General features: G+C 55.8%; 2 protein-coding genes across 4 annotated transcripts in view; one reads left to right on the top strand and one right to left on the bottom strand.

Annotated features, from left to right (window-relative positions):
* Positions 1-1,003: 1,003 nt before the first annotated feature.
* CIBAR2 (CBY1 interacting BAR domain containing 2) lies at positions 1,004-11,656 on the top strand. The gene is given in 10 exon segments (XM_060000017.1): positions 1,004-1,030; positions 2,923-3,091; positions 3,094-3,157; positions 5,019-5,079; positions 5,152-5,243; positions 5,400-5,415; positions 6,200-6,304; positions 9,364-9,477; positions 10,953-11,051; positions 11,543-11,656. Coding segments are annotated over 10 exon segments (861 nt in total).
* A 4,619-nt stretch (positions 11,657-16,275) lies between these two features.
* The window catches only part of KIAA0513 (KIAA0513 ortholog), a 59,394-nt gene continuing 53,098 nt past the window's right edge, over positions 16,276-22,571 (bottom strand). For all 3 annotated transcript variants that reach the window (XM_060000829.1, XM_069540270.1, XM_060000828.1), the window contains one exon: positions 16,276-21,633. In XM_060000829.1, coding sequence (XP_059856812.1) covers positions 21,584-21,633 — 50 coding nt within the window. In that variant the 3' untranslated portion in view covers positions 16,276-21,583. The remainder of the gene's footprint in view (positions 21,634-22,571) is intronic.

Raw genomic sequence — 22,571 nt, 5'->3', positions numbered from 1 at the left:
GTGTGTATCACCACGCTGTACACCAGAGACGAATACAACACTGTAAATCAACTGTATTTCAATCAAAATAAAGTCCTCGCTTTCATATACACTTTAAAAAAAACAAACACACTCTTCGTTATAAAGACCTTCAGACGTATACAAAGTGAACACACTTGTGCAGCGGGTCCTCCATGGCAAGTTACCAACATGCTGCTTTTCTACCTTCCCCTCTTCCCGCCCAATCTCTTACTGTTGGGGTTGTTAGTTGCCTATTTCTTTCCTTCAGGTAAAACGGAGATGCACTGAACTGCACACATCCTACAATTAGCAAAATGTACCGTACTTCAGTCAGCACAGTTTTGTATGTGCCGTTCTATTTTCTTCTTTTTGTGTTATCGTTGTTTTCTTGCTTTTCTAGCAATGAGCAGATAGTGTTTATAAGGGGGGAAAGGCCAGTAAAATGATGATTAACGCGTTGAAGATGTCCCTGTGGGCTGGTGCCCTGTCCCCTCGATTCAGCGCCGAGCAGCGATTCGCTGTGCTTTTTCGCAAACCCCCCCTGAGTAGCCAAGTCTCCTAGGAGCCTGGGGAAGGCCGCGTGGCCTTCTCGGAGGCGGAGCCCCAGCAATACGGCCCACGAGCACAGCTGGGCGCAGGGCCAGCAGCCCTAAGCCCGGTCCCCGCACCTCCTGGGGAACCCCAGCGCTGCCAGGTCCACAAGAACCTCCATCTTCACCGGGAGACTGGGAGCCTCTCGGCGACCCCACCTGGGCCAGCGCAAGGCTGGTTGAGGCCTCCTAATCCGCTAGGGGAGGCTGGCCCGGGGAGAGGTTGCCTTAGTGACCAGCGGAGGCTCCTCCCAGGGTGACTGCAGGTGGCCACGTCGCCTGGTAACCAGGTGGCAGTGTCCCTTGAGCCAGGACCACGCAGCTGCACCCAGCCCCGTGTGGCTTCTCCCAGGCCTGTGGGACCCCTGGGGCCCTGGACCCCAGGACCAGGACAGCTGCTGTCTCCAGCCACAATGAACATCGTTCTCTCCAGGTGAGCAGCCCCACGCTGGCCTGGGTTGGGAGGGAGGGGGCGGCCGGGTTTTCGGGGCCAGACGCACCAAGACAGATGGGGCCGCCTGGACTGCTGGGGCAGGGGGCAGTGGTAAGGATGCTCTCCCGCCCACACCACGCCCACCTGGAGGTCTAGAGACCATGGAGGCTTCCAGAATCTGGCCTCTGTCTGCTTCTCCAGCATTTTTGCCCACAGCCCTGGGGTAGCTAAATTCACAGGGGCCACCCCAACTTCCCTCACTCATCTCTACCTGGGAAACCCCTCTTCATACCTCAAAACCCCATCAGGCATCACCCCCTCTGTGAAATCGTCTCCGACCCCACTGCCTGCAGCCTGAATCTATCACTGCCTTCTCAACTTGCCCCTTACCCAGCTGTTTCCACGCCTGGCTCCTCTGGGGCTCACAAACTCGAGGGTGCCCCTGGACCACCTGATGGGCTTCTTTAAAAATGCAGCCCCCTGGACCTCGCTCACAGGGAGTCTGGCGGAGAGTGGGCTGGGATTCTGCAGGCTTAACTTGTGTCCCAGGCGATTCTGACTGAGGGGGTCCAAGGACCCCATGTGGAGGGACAGGGATTGCGGCCGGCTGTGTGACCTGGAGCAAGATGCTGCACCTCTCTGGTCTCCGTTTACCTTGTTTGCAGGGTAATACCCACGATGCGCACTGCAAACCGTAAAGGGCTGCAGCAGTTCGGGTTTGTCAGGAGGACAAAGGGCCCTCCTCTCAGCTTCCAGCTTTAGAGATGTGACTGGAGGGACGCACAGGCTGGGGGCTTTGGTCATACAGAGAGAGGATGGGGCAGTGACCACCTGGGTGGGACGAGGGGCAAGGAGAGGGTGCAGTGGTGCGAGAGCGAGGCGACTGTCTGAGGCTGTGCCCCCTTTACTGTCTCGGGAAGATGAAATCCAGCAGGTCCTTCACTCACTCCGTATTTTTTCATGGAACACCTGCGATGGGCAGGCCCCAGGCTAGCGTCACATAAAGATGAGTCAGCACGCTCCCCGCAAGCCCGACCCAGAAAGATGCAGAGGGTGAGAGGAACCAAGCACAACAGGAAGCGATACATGGTGATAAACGGCCTGCCAGGAGGACACACTAAAGGTTCAGGGCTGGGGGAGGGAGGAGGGACCCACGGGCGGAGCACGGGGTCCTCAGGGCAGCGAGAGTTCTCTGCGACACTGTGAAGGTGGAGGCAGGGTACTGACGATGGCGCTTGTCAAAATCCACGGCATGCAGGACACCAAGAGGGAACCTTCATGTAAACGAGGGACTTTAGTTACTAAGAATGTGTCACCATTGGTTCACCTTTGGTAACAGAGGTCGGGCACGAAAGGGAAGCGGTTGATGATAGGGAAACCCTGAGCGCCGGGGAGGGGGTATGTAGGAACCCTGTGTACTTTCCACTCAGCTTTTCTGTAAACCTAAAACTGGTCCCCCCACCGCCCAAAAAAGTTTATTAATAAAGATTTACGATGTAGAGAAGGGAGAGAATGTCAACAGCTCGGGGAAAAGAGAGAATCTGGGGATTTCAGAGAAAAGAGGTCGTTGGGGCTCGGCGTGGCTGGAATACAGACCAACTCTGCTGGGAAGATAAAGCCCCTGTAAGGGCCCCGGGGTGGGAAAGGCCAGGTTAGGAGCCAAGCCCATGTCTGCACTCCTGCCCGGCCACTGACCAGCCCTGTGACCCCATCGGTCTCCCGCATCTGCCTTGACGGCCTGACCCGGGGACTTTGGGCATTATCGTGGGGACCGGACGCCTGGCCTGGGTTTGCCACCTAGGAGGAGGGCGGTGGGTGGGTGACCCATTTCGCTGTCGTGGCCTGGCTGGGCGTCCGTGCCCAGAACGGCTTCTCAGACCCCCACCTCCCCAGGGACAGCAGGTGTGGGTGACAGAGGACACAGTGACCCACGCTGAGAAGTGCTTCGGCCAGTTCTACTCGCTGCTGGGCGCCTACACCCGCAAGACAGCCCGGCTGCGTGACAAGGCCGACCAACCGGTCAAGCAGCTCATCGACTTCGCCAACACGGAGAACCCGGAGATGCGGGCGCCCTGAGGAACTTTGCCAAGGACCTGGCCAAAGTGCAGGGTTACCGGCAGGCCGAGGGGAGCGAGTGGCCCCAGCGGACCCATTTCCCGGGGGGATCTGAGAGTTGGAGCCGGCCGGCAGGGTCCACAGTCAGCGGACGCATCTCCTCCAAAGGTGTCCCCAGAGTGAGGACGCTCACATCACTCCCTCCCCAGGGTGACACCGCAGTTTACAGGACTGAGAGCCTGGAGGCTTGTGGAGGGCAAGGAGGCTGCAGGGAGTTAGGGAAAGAATTAAAAATCAAAATCCCCATGGGGCGTATATACAATGGAATATTACTCAGCCATAAAAAAGAAGGAAATAATGCCATTTGCAGCAACACGGACGGACCTAGAGATGATCATACTAAGTGAAGTCAGTCAGACAGAGAAAGACAAATACCATATGACATCACTTCCACGTGGAATCTAAAATATGACACAAATGAACTACGAAACAGAAACAGACTCACAGACATAGAGAACAGACTTGTGGTTGCCAAGGGGGAGGGAGCATTGGAGACGGAAGGGTTAGGAGTTTGGGATAAAAAAATAATAATAATAAAAGTAAAATAAAACAAAACTCCAGCCAGCCCAGAAAAATCCTCTCTGCGATGGTACAAAAGAATGAAACAGTTTTTCTATTGAATAAGCGTTAAGCCAGAGGTAATGCACATCACAGGTGATCGAATAAGTGATGGCAAAGACAGAGAAACCTCACTCCCCCTGAGGACAGGGAAGGGGACAGCACCCTTTGTCACACAGGACTTCCTAATTCCACCTGGCGACTGGGTGGCCACCTGGGCTGGCTAATCATCTTTATCCAAAGAAAACTAAAACCTCACCTCTCTCTGACAAGCAGGTAGGTACAGCTGGGAGCCGGGCACCAGGCAAACTCCCTGGAGACGCTGTGCTCCCCAAGTTTACAGTTCAGAGATGACTGGGCTTTCCTGGTTGTAAAACCAGCCAGAGGCTTCTTCAGTTTTTAAAGGCTTTATATCCATCTCAAAGGGACAGAGAAAGGATTCACAACTGCATGTTTTCTCAAAGGAATACTGCACGGAAAGGGAAGGGATAAGTTCCTTTCCCTCTCAGCACTTGGGAAAAAATTATTTCTTCTTTAGGTTTGCGTTTACAAGAGCCATAAGCCATAATGGAGGAGGAAGGGGCTGGGTGGGGACTCCAGCTCCCCTGGCCCATCGGGCAAACCCGACTCTCAGGGGACCCCATCCTCCAGGCACCAGCCTCACCTGGGAACCTGTCAGAAAAAGGCAGATTCTTGGGCTGCACCCTGGACCTGCTGAGTCAGAAGCTCTGGGGTGGTGCCTGGGGATCAGGGTTTCAAGAAGCCCTTGGGGGGACTCCTACACCTGTTCTACTGTGACACCCACAGGGTAAGCGCGTAACCCACACTAGCTTTAACTGTGACCACTGTTACCAGTACTGGTATTGTTTATCCTCATGTCTAGTTTTAGGCTTGGCACACAGGCACTGACTCAGGGGCGTGGGGTGTCCCCCTCGCTGACCCTGCCATGTCCCTGGATGCCGCACAGCACAGTCAGCTCTGAATTCCCCGCTAGTCCGTGTGCCAGGTGGCTCTGTCGGCATCCCTGGTGAGATCTAAAGCAGTCTGGAGAAATGAAATAGCGCTGGGTCCCAACCAGTTGCTAAAAAACCGTGCGCGGGTACACTCCTTATACCCATTGTACAGGCCAGGAAACAAGGCTCAGCGAGATGAAATGTGTCGCCCGCGCTCGCAACCCCAAGGTGGGAGGAGGGCCCACCGTGCAGCTGCGGACATGCAGACGGCGCTCTGTAAGTGCAGGCCGGTGGCCGTGCAGCCCCCCAGCATCTGCCTGGCTCCACCCGCTCTGACTGTGTTATGTCCGCGTGCCCCCAGGTCGAAAGGCTGGAGACCAAGGTGGTCAAGTCCCTGAAGCTCTACGGGGTGCAGATGAAGCAGACCCAGGTGAGCACGGCGCTGCGGCGCGGGCCACGTGGGGGGCTGGGGCCCCAGGAAAGCACCCTCCTCCTTCCGTAGGCTGAGATCAAGGAATTCAAACGCGTCCGGAACGAGGAGCTCAAACAACTGGAAAAGCTGGAGAGACTCAGGCAGAAGTCCCCTTCCCAGAGGTAGACCATCGTATCCTTCCCGAGGCAGGGGCCGGGGGGCGCTGAGGCCGGGGCCGTGCATCACCGAGCCCCCTCCACGGGGGCTGCTGGCTGACCTGAATCCCTAACGCCACCTGTTTCTGCCCCAGGTGAGCGTCGCAAGTCTGTCTGGGGAAGGCAGGCTCGCACGCAGGTAACGAACGGCCTCACAAAACAGCGAGGTGAGCTTTACCTGGGCAGGTGTGTGCAGGGCCCCGGGCTCAGGACAGCAGAGTCAGAGGCTCTGGGACAGCCAGCCATCAGCCGGGGCTCAGGAGACCTGGCTTCCGTCCCATCAGCGATGCTACTCAGCGAGTCAGAGAGAGACTACCCTCCACAGCCTGCTTCCTTGTCAGGGTTACCTACTTACTGCTCACGGGAGGCGGGTACTTCTAGGTGGGGAAACTGAGAAAAGTGACTTGCCCAAGGTCACACAGAGAGCTAAGGGGCAACCCCCAACTCAGCTCGGCGGGCGTCAGGCTCTGAAATCCAGCTTCCTCACGTGCCAGGCCTGCTGTGGAGTCAGGCCATATAGATGCCAAACAAGGCAACCAGTAAGTTAATTACCTAAAATCGTTCCACATGCGGGAATTAATTATCAGCGAACGTGGAGTACCTGTCATAGCAGTAGTTCAGCTGAGCCCACTCTCATGCTTGCAACAATCCTGCAAAGCAGGCCTTACAGCCATCCCCTGTTTGCAGGCGAGCACACTGAGGCTCAGAGGGGTTCAGTGACTTGCCTGAGGTCACACAGCTAACAAGAGGGTCTGTCCAAGAAGCAGCTGCCCCTTTCGCTGTGGTCCCACTCGGCCATTCCTTCCAAAACCAAATTGGCAAGAGGCTCCCACGATGCAGGACAGCTGGCCCAAGGGTGGGGTGAAGGGACAGAGAATGATCCAGAATGGAGCCCCCACGACACTTTGTATCTCTGGGGCCAGGCGGAGACCGGCGTGCAGAGGGCCTTGGCGGATGCCAGCCGCACCTCCCACCAGCCGGAGGAGATGGTGGATGCCTTCCAGGAGCAGAAGCTGCAGGGCCTCCAGGTGGGGGTGGTCGGTCCCTGGTCGGAAGTACTCTGGGCGGCCCCGTGGGTGAGCTCTGGCGGGTGTGCACCTGTGTATGTGTGAGAGCATGTGTGTCCCCTGTGACAGAGTGTGTGTGTGAGCTTGTGCCTGCTCGGCTCTCAGGGCCCTGACTCCCAGGACGGTTCATCCTGGCTTCCTCCTGGCCGCGGCGGGTAGAGGCCGGCTGCTCGGGCAGCTGTCTTGGGCAGCTGTCCTGCCCGGAAGCCAGCAGTGGCAGCCGTGCGCTCTCAGCACCTGGCCAAGCTCCCCGCCTACCAGGAGAACTGGGCAGAGTCTGTGCCCCCCAGCCCCTGCCTTTCCGCACAGTATCCACAGGACCCTCCTCCTTTTCTCTGCACAGCCCCAGGGGCACAAATACTTCCTCTCTCCACCCCGACCCACGCAGAGCCCCAGGCCCAGAGCCCCAGCTCTTACAAGAGGCCTCAGGGAGGCGGCGTCTTTAAGGGCAAGATGGTCACAGAGACCCCCGCACCCACTCTTGCCCCCCTGCCACTTTCGTCCATTTTCCAAACTGCTGCCCCAAGGCTCTCACAAAAGGCAGCTCTGATTTGTCACTCCCGGGTGTAACACCCTCCTGTGCTTCCCTCATTCCAAGGAGAAAGGCTGAAATCCTCCCCAAGGCTTCAAAGCCCCAGCCCCGCCCTCCAGCCTTCCCTTGGACACACCACTCCACGCTCCAAGAGTTCACCAAGACCTTTTATACCTCAGGGCCTTTGCACAGGCTGTGTCCTCTACCAGGAGGGCTCTGCCCCTACTCTGCATCGCGTTCACACCTGCTGTCCTTCAGAGAAACTCACCTGGACCCCCAGACCTGGTCCGACCAACTGTTAACACTCCCTGCTCCGCTCCCTCTGGGGGCAGTTATCCCAGGGGGTGGATTCATCGTATCTTTAATTCACTCGTGAATCTCACAGATGTTGAATTCACACCTACTGTGTGCCAGGCGCTATGCCTGAGGCTGGGGACACCACAGCCAGCAAAGCAAGGCCCCGTCCTCACAGAGCTGACGCTTTTGGGAGACAGAGTTCACGCAGACCCCGTGATGGCGGACAGCAGGGGAGATCTCACTGCTCCACGCCACCTCCTATACTGCACGTCGAAGCCACGGAGCAGACCCCCTGCCTGCCACGTCCCCTCCTGGGTCCTGGGCACCACGTCTAGGGCCTGGCACTCGGTGGGTACTCAGTAAATATTGGGAAAATGAATGAAAGAATGAACGAACGAAGCGAGCGAAACAGTAATTACTGCTGAAGCATCCACGTTGCAGGCAGAACCTAAAAGCACCAGCAGACCACTGTCAAGCACCTGACGCCTTCGAGGCCGGCGAGAGCACACAAGGTTCTGCGCGGTCGGCGGCCAGCAGAAGCATACATTTTAACATGGGCATCCTTTAAAATTGGGGGAATTCATTTGTAAGAGACGCTTATCCAAACCTCCAAATGTTAAAAGAGATAAAAGCCCAAACTTGAAATAATCATTACCACTCTATCAGTTTTAGGTCACGATTCTAATGAAGTACCTACAAAATAAGTCTCTGGCTCCTCTAAAAAGAATGTAAGCCATGCTTTCAAGCAGCGGTTCACTCACCTGAGCGCGCGTCAGAAATGCCCCGGCGGTCTCCTTAAAACGCAGACGGGGGGCACACCCTGGCGTCCCATCCAGTGGGCCTGGGTGGGCCGAAGAACGTGCAGCCTTGACAAGCTCCCAGGTGAGGCTGGTGTTGATGAGGGGCCCGCAGGTCGAGAGCCGCGGCGCTCACTGAATCTCTCGTAGGGCTTTGGGAACTGGGACCACTCCTGTCCTTCCTGTGCAGACGAATAAACTGAGGCTTGAGAGGATACGTCATTTCCTCGGGGCCACAGGCCGGCAAAGGGCAGGACGCGGCCTGTTGTTGTCACCAGCACGGCCTCCCGGGGGCAGGACGGGAGGAGGCAGGAGCCAGGGATTTCCAGCACAGTCTTTGGCCCCCTCGCCCCTTCCTTCTCCCAGGCGGCCTAGCGGCTTCCTCCGGCCCGCCTCTTCCAGGTGCTTCCCACGTGACAGGAAGAGGTGTGTCTCCAAACTGCAGGCTCCTCCCCCAACAGCAAGCCTCTTTCCTGCTGGGGCCTGCCACGGTGTAGGAGCTTGTGCTGAGCCCAGCACACAGTGGGAGGTTGTGCTGGGCCCTACACACAGTGGGAGCTTGTGCTGGGCCCAGCACACGGTGGGAGCTTGTGCTGGGCCCAGCACACGGTGGGAGCTTGTGCTGGGCCCAGCACACGGTGGGAGCTTGTGCTGGGCCCTACACACGGTGGGAGCTTGTGCTGGGCCCAGCACACGGTGGGAGCTTGTGCTGGGCCCAGCACGTAGGAGGGGACTGACACACAGTAGGAGCCTGTGCTGGACTTGACACAAAGCAGGAGTTTCCCCTCAGGTCTGGCACACAGTAGGAGCTTGTGCTGGGCCCAGCACACAGTAGAAGCCCCCACTAGAGCCGGACACACAGTAGGAGCTCTGTGAGAGCTTACTGAGCCAAGCTGAACCATCTGATCAAGAGAAGCCAACGTTTCCATCACTAATAATGTTTTGACAAGCTGGCTTATCAGGTTGTGGGCCTTCTGGGCCAGTAGCATCCCCTTCCTCTCCCATAAGACCCACTGCTAGCCCGTGGGTGACAGAGGCTGGAAGTTTGTAGCCATCAACCTGACCTCAGAATGAGAGAAGCGCAAGCTGAGTGGAGGAGCCCAGGTTGACAGAGCTGAGAAAAGGATGCCCCTCAGAAAGTCCACAAGGCCTCACACATTTCTGGAACAATCTCTGTGCAAGGCAGCTTTTGAACTATGGGAATGCATTATCTGTTCAACAAGAATAAATTAATTAGAAATAATATATTGAAATTCCACACCTAGGACCTTCCCTGCAAAGACAACTAAGCCCTCGCCCACACACACACACCCCCAATTGGTCCATGTCGAGATGACCCCAGGACAGTCCTTCTGACAGTGTTACTTATGTGACCTGGGCGTCTCTCCCCATAGAAAATTTTTTCGGACTTTGTGACCATTGAGATGGTCTTCCACGCCAAAGCGGTGGAGGTGTATTCCAGTGCCTTCCAGACCCTGGAGAGCTACGACCTGGAGAGAGATCTGGAGGTGGGTCACGGACATCTCATCTCCTATTTGGGGGGTGGGGCTGAATTGGAGGTGGTTTTTGTCTTTTTTTTTTTATTGAAGCCTAGTTGATTTACAATGCTGTGCTAATCTCTTCTGTACAGCAAAGTGCCTCCGTTTTACACATATGACATTCTTTTTTAAAATATTCTTTTCCATTATGGTTTATCCCAGGAGATCCAATATAGTCCCCTGTGCTCTACAGTAGGACCTTGTTGTTTATCCATTCTATATGTAATAGTTTGCATCTGCTAATCCCAAACTCCCAGTCCATCCCTCTCCCTCCCACCCTCCCCCTTGGCAACCACAAGTCCCCAGAGGTGGGGAATTTCCCCAACACCTTCTCTCTCTGGACCATCCACGTTCATGACCATCACCTGGGTGCTTAAAAACAAATGAATCAACAACAACAAGCATCGCCAGGCTGATGCCTGCTGACAAAGTGCTTATTACCCACACCTGATGTGATGAGGATCTAGAAAAAGCCATCTGAGTTATCTCTAATGTGCTGCATCACACCTCGTGGTGTAAAGCAGCGGTCGTTTACCGGGATTATCTTCCGTGGCTCTAGGGTTGCTGGGTTCAGCTGGGCTGTCCTCACTCCGGTCTTTCAGCCAATCCGTAGCTGGGGCCGGAGCTGTTTCCAAGGCCTCCTCGCCCGTGTGTGGTAGATGATGGCTGTCATCTGGGTCCAGGATGGGCCACGTGATTCGCAGAGTTCAGGGCAAAATGAAGACGTGGGCCCTTTGTTCAATAATTATTAACAATTCCAAGATGGCAGAGTCCTTCTGAGCTGGGGGCCCTGGGCGACTGCATGAGCTGTACCCCAGTGAGGCCCATCCCGTCTGGGTCTGCAGTGGGGTCTGCAGCCTGAATAACTGCCCACGGCCTCTCCATGGGGCGTGGACTTCCTCACAGCATGGCAGCTGGTCCAAGAGTGAGCATCAGAGAATTACACTGTGTCACCTTCCGTGACCTCAGCTCCGAAGAAACTGAGCATCCTGTCTGCCACACTCTGTTCCTTAGAAGTGCGTCACTAAGGCCATATTCAAGGGGAGGAGAATTACAGTCCAGCTCCTGACGGGAGAAGTGTCAAAGCATTTGTGAATGAGCTTTAAAACCATCTTAGGAGGGTCAGTGAAGGTTGGCTGGGCTCTGGTGCGTTCACTCAACTCTATTTCGGTCGGGGGGCAGTGTGATCTCTAATCTCTCTGCATGACTATGGACATGTTACCGTGCCTCTGGGCCTCAGTTTTCCCATCTGTAAAATGGGATGACAATGCCCACTTACCGCTCTGCAGTAGATCATAAGGAATAAGAAACAGGAGACTCCTAGGCGGACCTGGCGTAGGTGGGGGTCCCTGCAGTTACCTGGGCACCGGCTTCTCGTCCCGCGTCTTTCTTTCCCGCTGGCACCCCTTTCTTTGTGTCCTGACCGGATCCAACCCTCCTGGCAGGATTTTAGAGCCAAGATGCGTGGAGTTCATGGGCGTTATGACGCTCGGCTGCTCACGGACACCACCCTGCCCCCGGCCGTCCCGTGGTTTCTCGTCCAGGTGAGCACTGGGGGTGGGGTGTAACACCTGTGACAAGGTGAAGAGACCAGAGACCAGAGGCCGGCTGAGAACTCGGGTCTGAGAAGGGAGTGCTGCTTGGGGAGTGGGAGGGTGGCCCTGAGTCTGACCCGGACCTGCCTGAAGCAGACTCAGGGAACCACAGTGTGGTGAGGGGCGTCTCATGCTTTCTGAATAATTCTCTTGAAAGGCAGTGGAGGAAGTATGGTCCCCAGCCAGATTGCCTGTGTCCAAACCCACTGCTCCCAAGCTGTGTGACCCGGGGAAAGTTCCTTAACCTCTCTGTGCCTTAGATTCCTCACCTGCAAAGTGGGGCCAATGATAGTAACCCCCTCAAAGGGCTGTGGCATTAGGCGAACGCATCTACCCGAAACATTCAGGAAACAATGCTTGTCACTGTCATTATTATTATCGCTGTTGTTGCTGTGATGGTGATGATGATTCTGTTGTTGTTATGTATTTCTTTTATTTAGAGCACCCAGAGCACCATACGGAGCCAGAGAAAAGAAGCAGCCAGTGAGGACAGGTCTGCCGAGGAGGACCCCGTGGAGGACCTCAGGGGACAGGGGAAGGGGCTGCATCGCTAGGACGAGAACTCCCCAGTCAGGAAAAGGGGGCTGAGGCTGGATGCTCGGAGGCTCTGCCGTGTGCAAGCCCCGTGTCCTCTGAGTCCCGCTTTCCTCATCTGTCTGGCAGGAATCACATCACTCAGCTCATAGGCTGCTCTGGGGATCAGGGTGCCCAGAAGGACACCTGGTACATAGCAGGTGTTCAATAAACGTGGGCGCATCTCACCCTGACTCCTGCTGGGTCTCATTTCCTGTCTTACGACTGGGCTTCTGGGTGTTTAAGCCCGTGTGAACGTGTGTTACGGAACCAAACTCGGGTCCATTTGCCTGTGTGCAGTAAAGCCAATTACTGACACCGGGTTGCAGTGAAGGAAAGGGCAGGGTTTGTTGCGGGCGCCAAGCAAAGAGTCCAGGCAGCTGGTGCTCAAAAGGTCCCAACTTCCCGACGACTTTCAGGAAAGGTTTTTAAACACAGGGTGAGGGAGGGAGACCGTGGGGCGCGTTATCAGCTCTCGGACATTTTTCTTTTATTCTTTTTTTTTTTCCGGCTGTACCGTGCGACTTGTGGGATCTTAGTTCCCCAGTCAGGGATCGAACCCGGGCCCCCTGTAGTTGAAGCGCAGAGTCCTAACCGCTGGACCACCAGGGAAGTCCCTTGTGGACATTCTTCTGATTGGCTGGTGGTGAGGTAACTGGGCAGCATCCAGTTAACTTCTTCCACCTGTGGGGTTTCCGTACCTGCAAAACAGCTCAAAGGACATGGCGCAGGATATTATCTAGAGCCCTTGAGGAGGAACTAAAGGTCCTTGGCTTTGTTTAATGGCTGAACTCTTATTATTTTGTCTGGCTTGACTATTTTCCTTAGCTTCTGCATTTTCTCATTTCTCTGATTAAATTTATTCTTTGGAACTCGGGGAACTAGCCTAGGAGGCTAAAGTTTTTCTACAAACAAGAGTCAGGTGGAGGACATTGGGTGGGTCTGTCCCGGGAAAGCCCCACAGAGTCCTTATTGGTTGCAGGTGAATCATCTCCCAGGGCTGTCCTAACACAGCACCACACACTGGGGGCTTCAAACCACAGAAATCTATTCTCCCTCAGGCTGGACTCCAAGGTCAGGGTGCTGGCAGGTCTGGTTCCTTCTGGGGTCTGTTTCCCCTTTTTATAAGGACACCAGTCATAGGATCAGGGGTCCACCCCATTCATCCTAACTAAATATATCTGCAAAGACTCTATTTCCAAATAAGGTCACATTGTGAGTATGGGGAGTTAGGACTTCAACACATGAGTTTTGGGGACGCAATTCACCCAAACCATAGGGACGTGATGTGCGGGGATGACCTTGGGACCAGGGACACATCACAGAAGTGGAGGAGGGGTGGGAGTCCGCAGGCTCCTGCCCGCCTGGGCCCCCTGGGTGTGCACATTTGGGGAGCAAATTCCTGATGGTGGCTGGGGGCATCTGAGCTCTGGGTCACTCGGCTCTCAGCACACCTCCTGCTGCCTCCTAGACACCTCTGCCAGGGAGAGGACGTCCTGCAGCCGTTCAGGATAAACACTACGCTCTGGAGCCAGCTAGCCCCTGATTTCATTCCCCACTGCGGGTACCATGATTTCCTCCTCAGCAAAGTGGTGAACAAAACCTTCCTCGCGGGTGTGGTGAAAAGGGAACTCTCCTACACTGCTGGAGGGAATGTATTATAAACTGGTGCAGCCACTATGGAAAACAGTGTGGAGGTTCTTTAAAAAATAGTGTTACCATATGATCCAGCAATCTCACTCCTGGGCATGTATCTGGAGAAAACTAATTCAAGAAGATACATGCACCCCAAGGTTCTTTGCACACTATTTACAATAGCCAAGATATGGAAGCAACCTAAATGTCCACTGACAGATGAATGGATAAAGATGTGGTACCTACATGCAATGGAATACTACTCAGCCATAAAAAAGAATGAAATAATGTCATTTGCAACAGCATGGATGGAACTGGAGATTATCACCCTAAGTGAAGTAAGTCAGACAGAAAGACAAATATCATATGATATCACTTACATGTGGAATCTAAAATACGACACAAAGGAACTTATCTACGAAACAGAAATAGACTCACAGACGTAGAAAACAAACTTATGGTTACCAAAGGGTTAAGGGGGGGTGGCATAAATTAGGAGTATGGGATTAACAGATACACACTGCCATATATAAAATAGATAAACAAGGTCCTACTATATAGCACAGGGGTATCTTGTAATAACATATAATGGAAAAAAATATGGAAAAGAATATGGATATGTACAACTGAATCACCTTGCTGTACACCAGAAGCTAACACAACATTGTAAGTTAGCTATATTTCAATAAAAAATTAAATTAAATTTAAAAAAACCCAAACCTTTCTCATGGGATCATTGCAGGATTAACGTCTTCGCCACAGTGACTTTTATTTCCCAAAATGCAGCTCCAAGGCACCTCCTCAGGGAAGCCCACCCTGATTCAACCAGGAAGGACACTCACTCCAAAAATAACTAAAACATTCTATATTTCCTATATAATAATTTATAAAATAACCTTATCGTAGATTGTATTATATATCATCACATTTACAGTATATATTTTATGTTGTATTTTTATACTCTAAGCATTTATATGTGTGCACATGCACGCACAGACAGATACACACAAATGTACCTTTTCTGAACCTCAGTTGTGTCTGAACCCCACTGATAGTTTCTGAAGGAAAAGGACCTTGCTTCTTCATCTTGTGGTCCTGGAGCCTGGTGGCGCCTGGCACACAGTAGGTGCTCATTAAAGGTAAGTTGACGGCACAAGGGGCCTCTCCCCTCCCTCTCTGGCCCCAGCACGCCGAAGAGACCAATTGTTCCCAATTCCAGGGTTGGACATCGGCCAGGAGCTTCCCTGGCTCTCTCTGTGTGCATGGTCGCTTGGGAGTAGGGACAAAATTCCTAGCTCCTCTCTTTGGGGCCCAGGAGGTGGGAGGTGGGGTGAGCAGGGGTGGAAGGAGCATAACTTTTGGGGTCTCTTCCTTTCAGAGTCCCAGGCATTGAGGACAAACCCACCCCACTGCTTCCCAGCGCAACTCGCGCAGGATCTGAGCACAGGAGAAAAGAGAGCACCTGCGGTCACTTCCTGGGACATTAAAAGGTGACTTCGTTAGTGAGAGGCTAGTTCCAAATATGGAAAGAGGGGAGATGCTTCTTTCGGGGAGCCAGAGCATTTGTGGCACTGCGCAGGGGAGGTGGCTGCAGGCAGAGGTGCTCGGCACGAACTTAAGGGACAAGACTGTTACCATGGTCAGGGTGCCCCGGAAGCCTCAGCACCGTTTTAAGCGTCAATAAAGTCAGAAGTAGAAAGGTGACAATTTACAAAGGAACACGATGTGAATGCCTAATTGGTTAAATTTCTTTTATGTTTAGTGTCATGAATTTTGAAGAGTATGTTTTAAATGGATTCCTATAAAATTTAGAGAGAAGTTTGGTCGTTTTTCTTTTTCCTTTAATGGGCGGGACCCTTCCTACAGGTGCAGCTCCCAGGTTGATTTATTTCCTCATCGGGACAAGGAGGAAAGAGATTAGAGTGAGAAGCACGTTTGCATTTCTCGCAGGAACCGCCTCAGATGGGTGATGTTTTCCCTCCCATTATATGGATGAAGAAACTGAGGTTCAGAAAACAATTTGGCAAAAGGCACGCAGTGGGTTGGTGGGGAGGTAGAACGGGACCCAGGCTCGGGTCCCCGTGCTCTTCAGAATCCTTGCTGCCTTCAGAGGGGTCCTTCCCTGTCACCAGGAGTTGCCTCTGAATCCAGCCCCTGGCCTTCAGCTGCTGGACTCTCCTGGCACCTGAGGAAAAGTCAGGTGTGAAGGCTTCTACCACCCGGGCCGGTCCTCCAGGCTGGGTGGGAGAACCAGAGACAGGGCGGTCCGGCCCCTGCCCCACCGAGCATCAGGGCACATACCCCAGCCCATCTCAGGTGGCCAGGCCAGGGCTGGGGGACCTGCCTGCACCTTCGCCCCGGGAACCATCCCACCCGGGGCCCCTGGAACTGAGTCCACTTCTCCAGGTACCAAGGACACTTCTTCTAGGCCCTGTGCTGGTCCTCAGGCTTACCTCCCGGATCTGTTAGTCTCGAGAGTTAGAACATGGCTATTGACCTCTTATAATCAGAAAAAAAGAAAGCCCAACATTTCACAAAATACGTCTGTCAAACCAAGTTGTAAGGGATGATGGAGGTGTCCTGTGTGTGTCAGGTGGGGGTGGTAATCGCGTTCTACTCACAGCCCCTCGACCCCCAAAAGCAAGAAATGAGGCAGCTGTGGCTCAAAGGCAAGACCAGGATATCAGCTGGAAGGGGCTGGAGGCATCCTGGAGGCCAAGGCCCCTCCGTTCACTAACACACCCCGGCGGTGACTCAGCGGACACTCCCTCGGCCCATCGGTTTGGCCACGACACACACACACGTCTGCACAAGACCCAGCTGCTTAGCCTAAGTGGGGAGAACGTCTATTTGACCCCAGAAAAAAGGTGTTTTCTCTGTCATCACTGAGAAGGTTGTAAATTCTGTTAAAAAAAAAAAAAAATGTGCTCATGGACATGTGAAAACAAAAATTCAACAGACGGACTTCTTTTTTTTAAGAATTTATTTCGGTTTCTGCCTTCTGACAATCTGAGGTGAAATATATAGACGGTGTTTTTTTTCTTCACAGGAAACAGCTTTGACTTTAGCACTGTTCTGAGAGCTCGACCTTGAAACTTTCTCCACCTGAGAATATAGTTTGTAGAACGTCGCCTCGTGGGACACGAAATCGCGTAAGTGTACATATAACATACCTGCGTCGCGGACCCCGGCTTCTGGGCCACTAAGGGCAATGCGTGGGTATGGCCAAGGCAAGTTCAGGTCCGAGACCAATGGGTGGGAGAGAAACAGGGGAGGCACGTGGGAGACCCTCCTGAAGCCCCAGAGGCCACAGTTAGAACCACGAAGCTCTCGAGCTGACACGTCTTAAGGGGAGGTACCTGCCATTTGAGTTCGAGCCTTTCCTACTGTTCAGATGGTCGGCCCGTCCATCTCAAGGCGTCCACAGGAACCTAAGCAAGCCTCCAGCACAGGGACAGATCAGGGCCCGCATGTGCAGCCTGTGTGTGGGAACCGGGCCTGCTGAGCGCTTCCCTTTCATTTCCGCGAGTGCACCGTCCAGGACCAAGGTGGGGACAGGCACAGCCCCCCGGGGTCCGAGGGGCATCACAGCAGCAGGAGCCCTCCTTCCAGCTCAGCGACCCCGTCTGTGCTGCTCAGGAGGGCGCCAAGCGACAGCGCCCTGGTCTGACCCTGCGGGACAAGCGAGGATGCAGGGTCCCCCCCGCCTGCACAGAGTGATGGGAAGACGGGCAAACCCAGACCGTCCTGACTCGCTCCTGGAAATGACAAGGTGTTCCTTCTCCAATAGTAACCGAGAACTCTAGAGCGGGAGCAGTGTCCCCTTGACTCCTGGGGACACAGCCAGGGGGAAGGTTCCCCCCCGCAGCCCTTCACTCATCTCAAGCTCAGACAGACCAGCCAACGCAGGGACACAGGCCAGCGCCAGGACACCCAGGGACGAGGTAGGCCGGCCACCCGAGGCGCTTGCTGGAGAGGGACTGCAGGGAGATGGCGGCAGAACGAGGTCGGGGGGCCCGGCCACGCGGAGGGTCTTGGCGTTGAGGGTGCTCCTGGGTGGGAACCATCTGGAGAACCCACACAGGCCTGTTTCCGGCCGCCGGGCGACAAGGACGTACTGGGACATGTGACTTGACTAAGGCCTGGCTCCAGCCCAGGTCTGAACGTCGCACACCAGCCAGTTAGGGGCACTTGTCACCGATGCCATTCCCCTGTACGAACTCAGCTTCAAAGGCTTTTCTAGCGAAACTCCCCCTCGAGAATCGTAAAAAGGGATCAGGGATTTGCAGGAAGACGGGGAGATGGCTGAGTGGCACAAACAGTGGTTCAAGGAAACTAAAAGGCCGGGGGTGGGGCGCTGCGAGAAGAACCCCGGGACCGAGGGGCCGTGGGCCCCCAGCCCCGCAGCTCTGCCTGTGGCTGAGGAAGAGGGTGGCCAGGGGGTGACAAGCCTGGCACCGCCCGGCTGCTACCCCTCCCCCGAGGCTGGTGCCGGGCCCTTCTCCGCCTGCTTCCCAAGCTCCCTGCTGTTCTGGCAAATGGCTCAGGCCCCTGGCTGCCCAGCTGTCTCAATTGTAGGTGATTTGGCCATAGAGCTGATCTAACCGCACCGACCTGCTGGGATCCCCACTCGCTGAAAAGCCAACTCGTCGGGGTGCAGCTACGCCCAGGAAGGTCAGGCTTGTAGCTGCAGCCCTGACTGCTGGTCACGGTCACCTGGGTTCAACAAAACTCCTCGCAAGCCCCTTTGTGGCGTAAACACTGCGCTTCTCACACTGGGAGGCTGCAATACCGAGTGCTCTGGGCGATAAACCAACCCACTTAAAACAGCCGACGGAAAAGCAACCCTCAAGCCTGCCACCTCTCCACGGCAATGAACTTCACCGTCTAACCGGGCAGGGAGAGGTGAGTACGGGCTCCACTGGTTCCAGCTCCCGGGAAGGAGGAAAGAGAAAGGTCAGGCGGCACCTCTGACTGCAGTCCTGGGTCTCTGCCCTAAACCCAGCGTGGGGCTTGCCCGTGACCCTGACCGTCCCGGGTTTCACTGGAGCACAAAACTCGCGAACTGGACTCTCTCCAGCCCTCCTTTTGGCAACTTAAGAGCTCCTTGGTCTGCTTTTTTCCCCTTTCGGTGATAGGAAAATCATGGTCTACTCCCTTTCACTGTACAAAGAACTTACAATATCAGAACTTGGTTCTCCTGCCTTTGATTAAACGCGCACACACGGTAGATATAATCTGAATACCAGCACAGCCCCTCTTAAACATCTAACAATATTGCTAAAACTGCAACAAAGGCTGAAGACGTACAAAGCACATCTCGACACCATCCTATTTCCAAAGCAGGGTACTTTTCACTTGGGAGAATTAGCTGTTTTTGGCTCATTACGATTCACATAGCCCTGAAGGGCAGACAGCAGGAGACTGAAATGCCATTGCTAACGCAGGCCTTCGAAGCTCCTGGCTCGGGACCCTGAACCTACTGGGACTGGAAACTCTCCTCGTGGATATGACCCGACGCTTCCTGCCCCGAGTCTAAGGGTCCTGAGTTTACAGGGGAGGCCACCAGAGCTCTTTCTCCGAAGCCTCCTGTGTGTACGGCGGGGTGAGACTTCTCCGCCCTGGGACCTGAGAGCCCGCCCTGTGTCTGTCTGCTCGGAGCGGGCCTCGGAGGGAAGATCGTGCCACAGAGAGAGGAAACGTCAGCGAGGCAGGCTGCCGGCTCCTGCTAGGCACGCCGTGCGTCCTCCGGGTGACAGTGGTCAGACACTCGGAGGTGAAATGCTCAGCCAAAGGCAGACGCCACCAGGACACAGCAGGACAGCCTCAGAGCCACCCCGACACTGGTCACTCCACGAGGCCCACGGTCTCCGGCAGTGTCCCCTCGTAGGGCTGAAAGCAACAGGCAGCACTTCTGGGGTCAGACTCCACTCTTAGGAGCTAGATTTACACAAACCAGGGGAGAGGAAAAAACCCAAAGCAACCCTTCCTTCTACCTTCAACTGCTATTTCAAGAGGCCTGTATGGGAAAAAAAAAAGGTCTCAAGATCATCTTGAAGCTAAAGTGCCTGGAAAAGCCCCAAGAAGTCAAAGCTGCATTTTTCCTTCCAAGGCTGCACGGGCCCTCCCGCCCCACCCTGCGGGGAGAGAGCCGCCAGCTCCCCAGCACCCCTGGGAAGACCCAGAACCTACTGTCTCCCTCCAGAAATCAGACTGGATTGAACGTCCGTACAAAAATCTTCTATGTACAAGGATAAGTCTTTTGGGCACCTTTAGAATAAAATCTTAATGCCTTTCAACTAACCACTAAGAAAGCCAACGACACGCGGCCACAGGGGGAGAGCCCTGCGAGGGCACGTGGCCCGGCTCCTGTGGGGGGTGGGGGGAGCACAGCACACGCGGGGGTCGTCGCTGAGCGTCTCAGGAGGGGCTGCATCATCTTCAGGAGGCGCTGGACGAGGGGCCGCACACCCGTCAGCTGCATGTGACTTCTCTGAAACGCGTTCCATAGAGACCCGTCCTATCACTGGGCCCAGCATCGGGCGGAGGCGCTCCGGCCCGTGTGACCCGCCCCGCACGGGACAGGCAAACTGGCGACACAGCTGTGCTTTGTTTAGTGACACGGCCAGAGAGGCTGCCACCACACACACACACACACGCACACGCCATTGCGAAAACAGCAGGGTTTCTGAAGCCCCAGCCCCCCAGGTCTCCTGGAGGAGCAGCTCACGTCGGCGCACTCGGGTCCTGCCGTGTTTCCTGTCATCTCTCTTACGATCACCCGGATGTGCGTTCCTCGGCTCAACCAACGCACGCTCTGCTCTGGAACATTCCAGGGAGGCATCCCCCACGAGGGGAAACTTGGAGGGCCGGAGGGCTGGGTATCTCGCGTGTGCTTGTCATGCTGGAGGAGGTGCAGCGGGGACACGGGACGAAGGACCAAGGCGGGAAGGACGGAGCCCCGCTGGCCTCGTTGTCAGCGCCCAAGAGCTGGGGCTGGGGCGGGGGAACCGGGCTCGCCAGGGAAGCTGCTGGCAGGCTGGAGGCCTGCTGGCCAGACTGCAGTCCCTTGGGCTGGTCAGCTGTGCCTGGTACAAACCTGGGGGGAAGAGCCCCGGCTCCCGGCACCTGAGACGGCGAGGGGGTGTCCGCAGAGTCCGCAGGAAAGTGGTCCAAGGGCTCGGGTGGCGGAAGGTACAGGCTTCCCCAGGCGGCCGGGGTGGAGGGCCCGACCCTCCAAAGCCCCGCTACCCCGCCTCACACAGTCACCGCCACAAGCGGCCTCTGCCACGGTGCCTGTAACGCTGACACAGATTCTTTTGTCTGTTTTGAAATAAAGGGCAGCACTGTCTGCTTTCAGAAAGGGCGGTTGTCCTGAAGCCGCTGAAGAAGCTTCTCTTGTCTGTGCTTGTCACGGGACTGATGGCCCCGAGCTACTCCCAGGGAGCAAGGGGCGGAAGCGTCTCCACTCCAGAAGGAAGCTGTCGGCTGCGCGGGGACATCTCAGACAGCCTGACACAGACACCTGAGTGCTACGTGGGTCCAACACAGCCACTTGGAGCCGTGCCGTCTCCCGGCGCCCACACCCCTGACCGTGGCCGGGCCTTCTGCAGCCGGGAAGGCACGTCCTCTGCCCCGGTCTCTCTCCCGTCCTGGAATAGGGGGTCTCCCTCTCCTCCTGGAGCTTCCTGGGACTCCCGTCCCTGCTGCACGGAGAGGGGACCCGGAAAAGAGCCAGCACCAGCCGTGGACCGACACTCAGAGGCCCCCGCCCCCTCTGCTTGGTCCCTGCTCCGCAGGAACCCCATCCCACCCTGCCGGGGGGCCCCCAATCATCACTCCTGACTGCCCTGTGTCACTGGCGTGTGCCACCCCACAGCTGCCCTTCCCTACCCTCCCATGTGCACCCCAGCCTCTCCCGCAGGAGGCTACGATGGACACCGGCCCATCGTGGACCCAACATCCTCCCTCCTGCGCCCCCTCGGTCCCACGTCGCAGGTCTGCCACTCGGGGATATGGAAAGTCACCTCGGTGTTAGCTGTGTAATCCCAGAGACACTTTGGCACGCAGGTGGGGGAGCAGACACAGGCAGAGGGGAGGCAGGGAAAACGGGCAACCAGATTCTTCTAGCCGCTAGTTCTAGGGCGGTGGGGGGCGCCTCTGGGTGCTGCCAATGTCATGCGGGGGCGGGGGGGTGACAGCCAGCCGTGGGCCCGGGAGGGAGGCGCGCACCCACAGTCCTCCTGGGGGAGCCTCGGGCCAACTGCCGAGGCCTACTCGGCGGCCATCTGCTCGATGTGGTCACTCAGCAGCTTGTACTGCTCTGGAAGAGAGAACAACGTTATTCCTCGTGAGAGAGACGGCGACACGGACGGGCAGGTCCTTCTCATTCGGGGTGATGACAAAGCAGGCCCTCCCGGGCATGGCGAGTGTGGGCTTCTGAAGGAGTGACCTCGGCCTGGCAGTGGGCTCCGTGGAGCCAGGATGCATCTTCCCGTGGCAACGACGCGCCACAGGGCAGCCCCGCAGGCCCCCAGGAAGCCTGGTGTGGGCAGATGAACCCTGTCACGGGAGCCGGGCGTGGGTCCTGGAGGCCATGCAGGGGTCACGTGGTGGAGGACACAGTGTTCCTGCCCTGTGACGAGTGGTGGGGCTGGTGACAGCACTTTGAGATTTTCCGGGGGCACCGCCTGAGGCCACCCGTCCTTGGCCCTCTTTAACTCGGTCCAGGATGGAGTTTTATTTGTAAACAATATCGATCTGTACAAATCTATGTCTAAGTGGAAGAGTTTTCAGGGGACACGCAGGAAGCATCTTGTAGCACGTGGGATGACGCCTAAAGGCCAGCTGTCGATCAGGGAAGCTGACATCAGCAACGTGTCCCCTCCCGTTACAGAAGCCAGAGATGCCGCAAAGACCTCAAGACCCCCGCCGCTCCCCCGGGACCTGCGGCCACGTGTCATTCAAGCAACGAAGACAGGCCATGTGGTGGCCATTTAGACGGAGGGGCAACTCAGCGCCAGAGTCTGCCCATTTTCAAGGTCAGAGTCTGAGCACCAAGTTATATCTTTTCCTGGGCCCTGTCTGTAAGCACTGACCTGGTGGGCCCCGCACCATCCTGCCCCACGTGGGCAAGCCCTACCTAGCAGAACTGGGTCTCCAAGGGGAAGGAAGAGTGTCCCGCGCATGCAGGCCGACAGGAACGTTTAATGTCCCGTGGGTAATTACAGCAGGGACAGTCCTCTGAGCCGGGTGGGGATT

This window comes from Delphinus delphis, chromosome 20 (genome assembly GCF_949987515.2).
Source record: "Delphinus delphis chromosome 20, mDelDel1.2, whole genome shotgun sequence".
Lineage (NCBI taxonomy): Eukaryota > Metazoa > Chordata > Mammalia > Artiodactyla > Delphinidae > Delphinus > Delphinus delphis.
The sequence above is the reverse complement of the archived record's forward strand: the minus strand, read 5'-3'. Positions and strand labels throughout refer to the sequence as shown.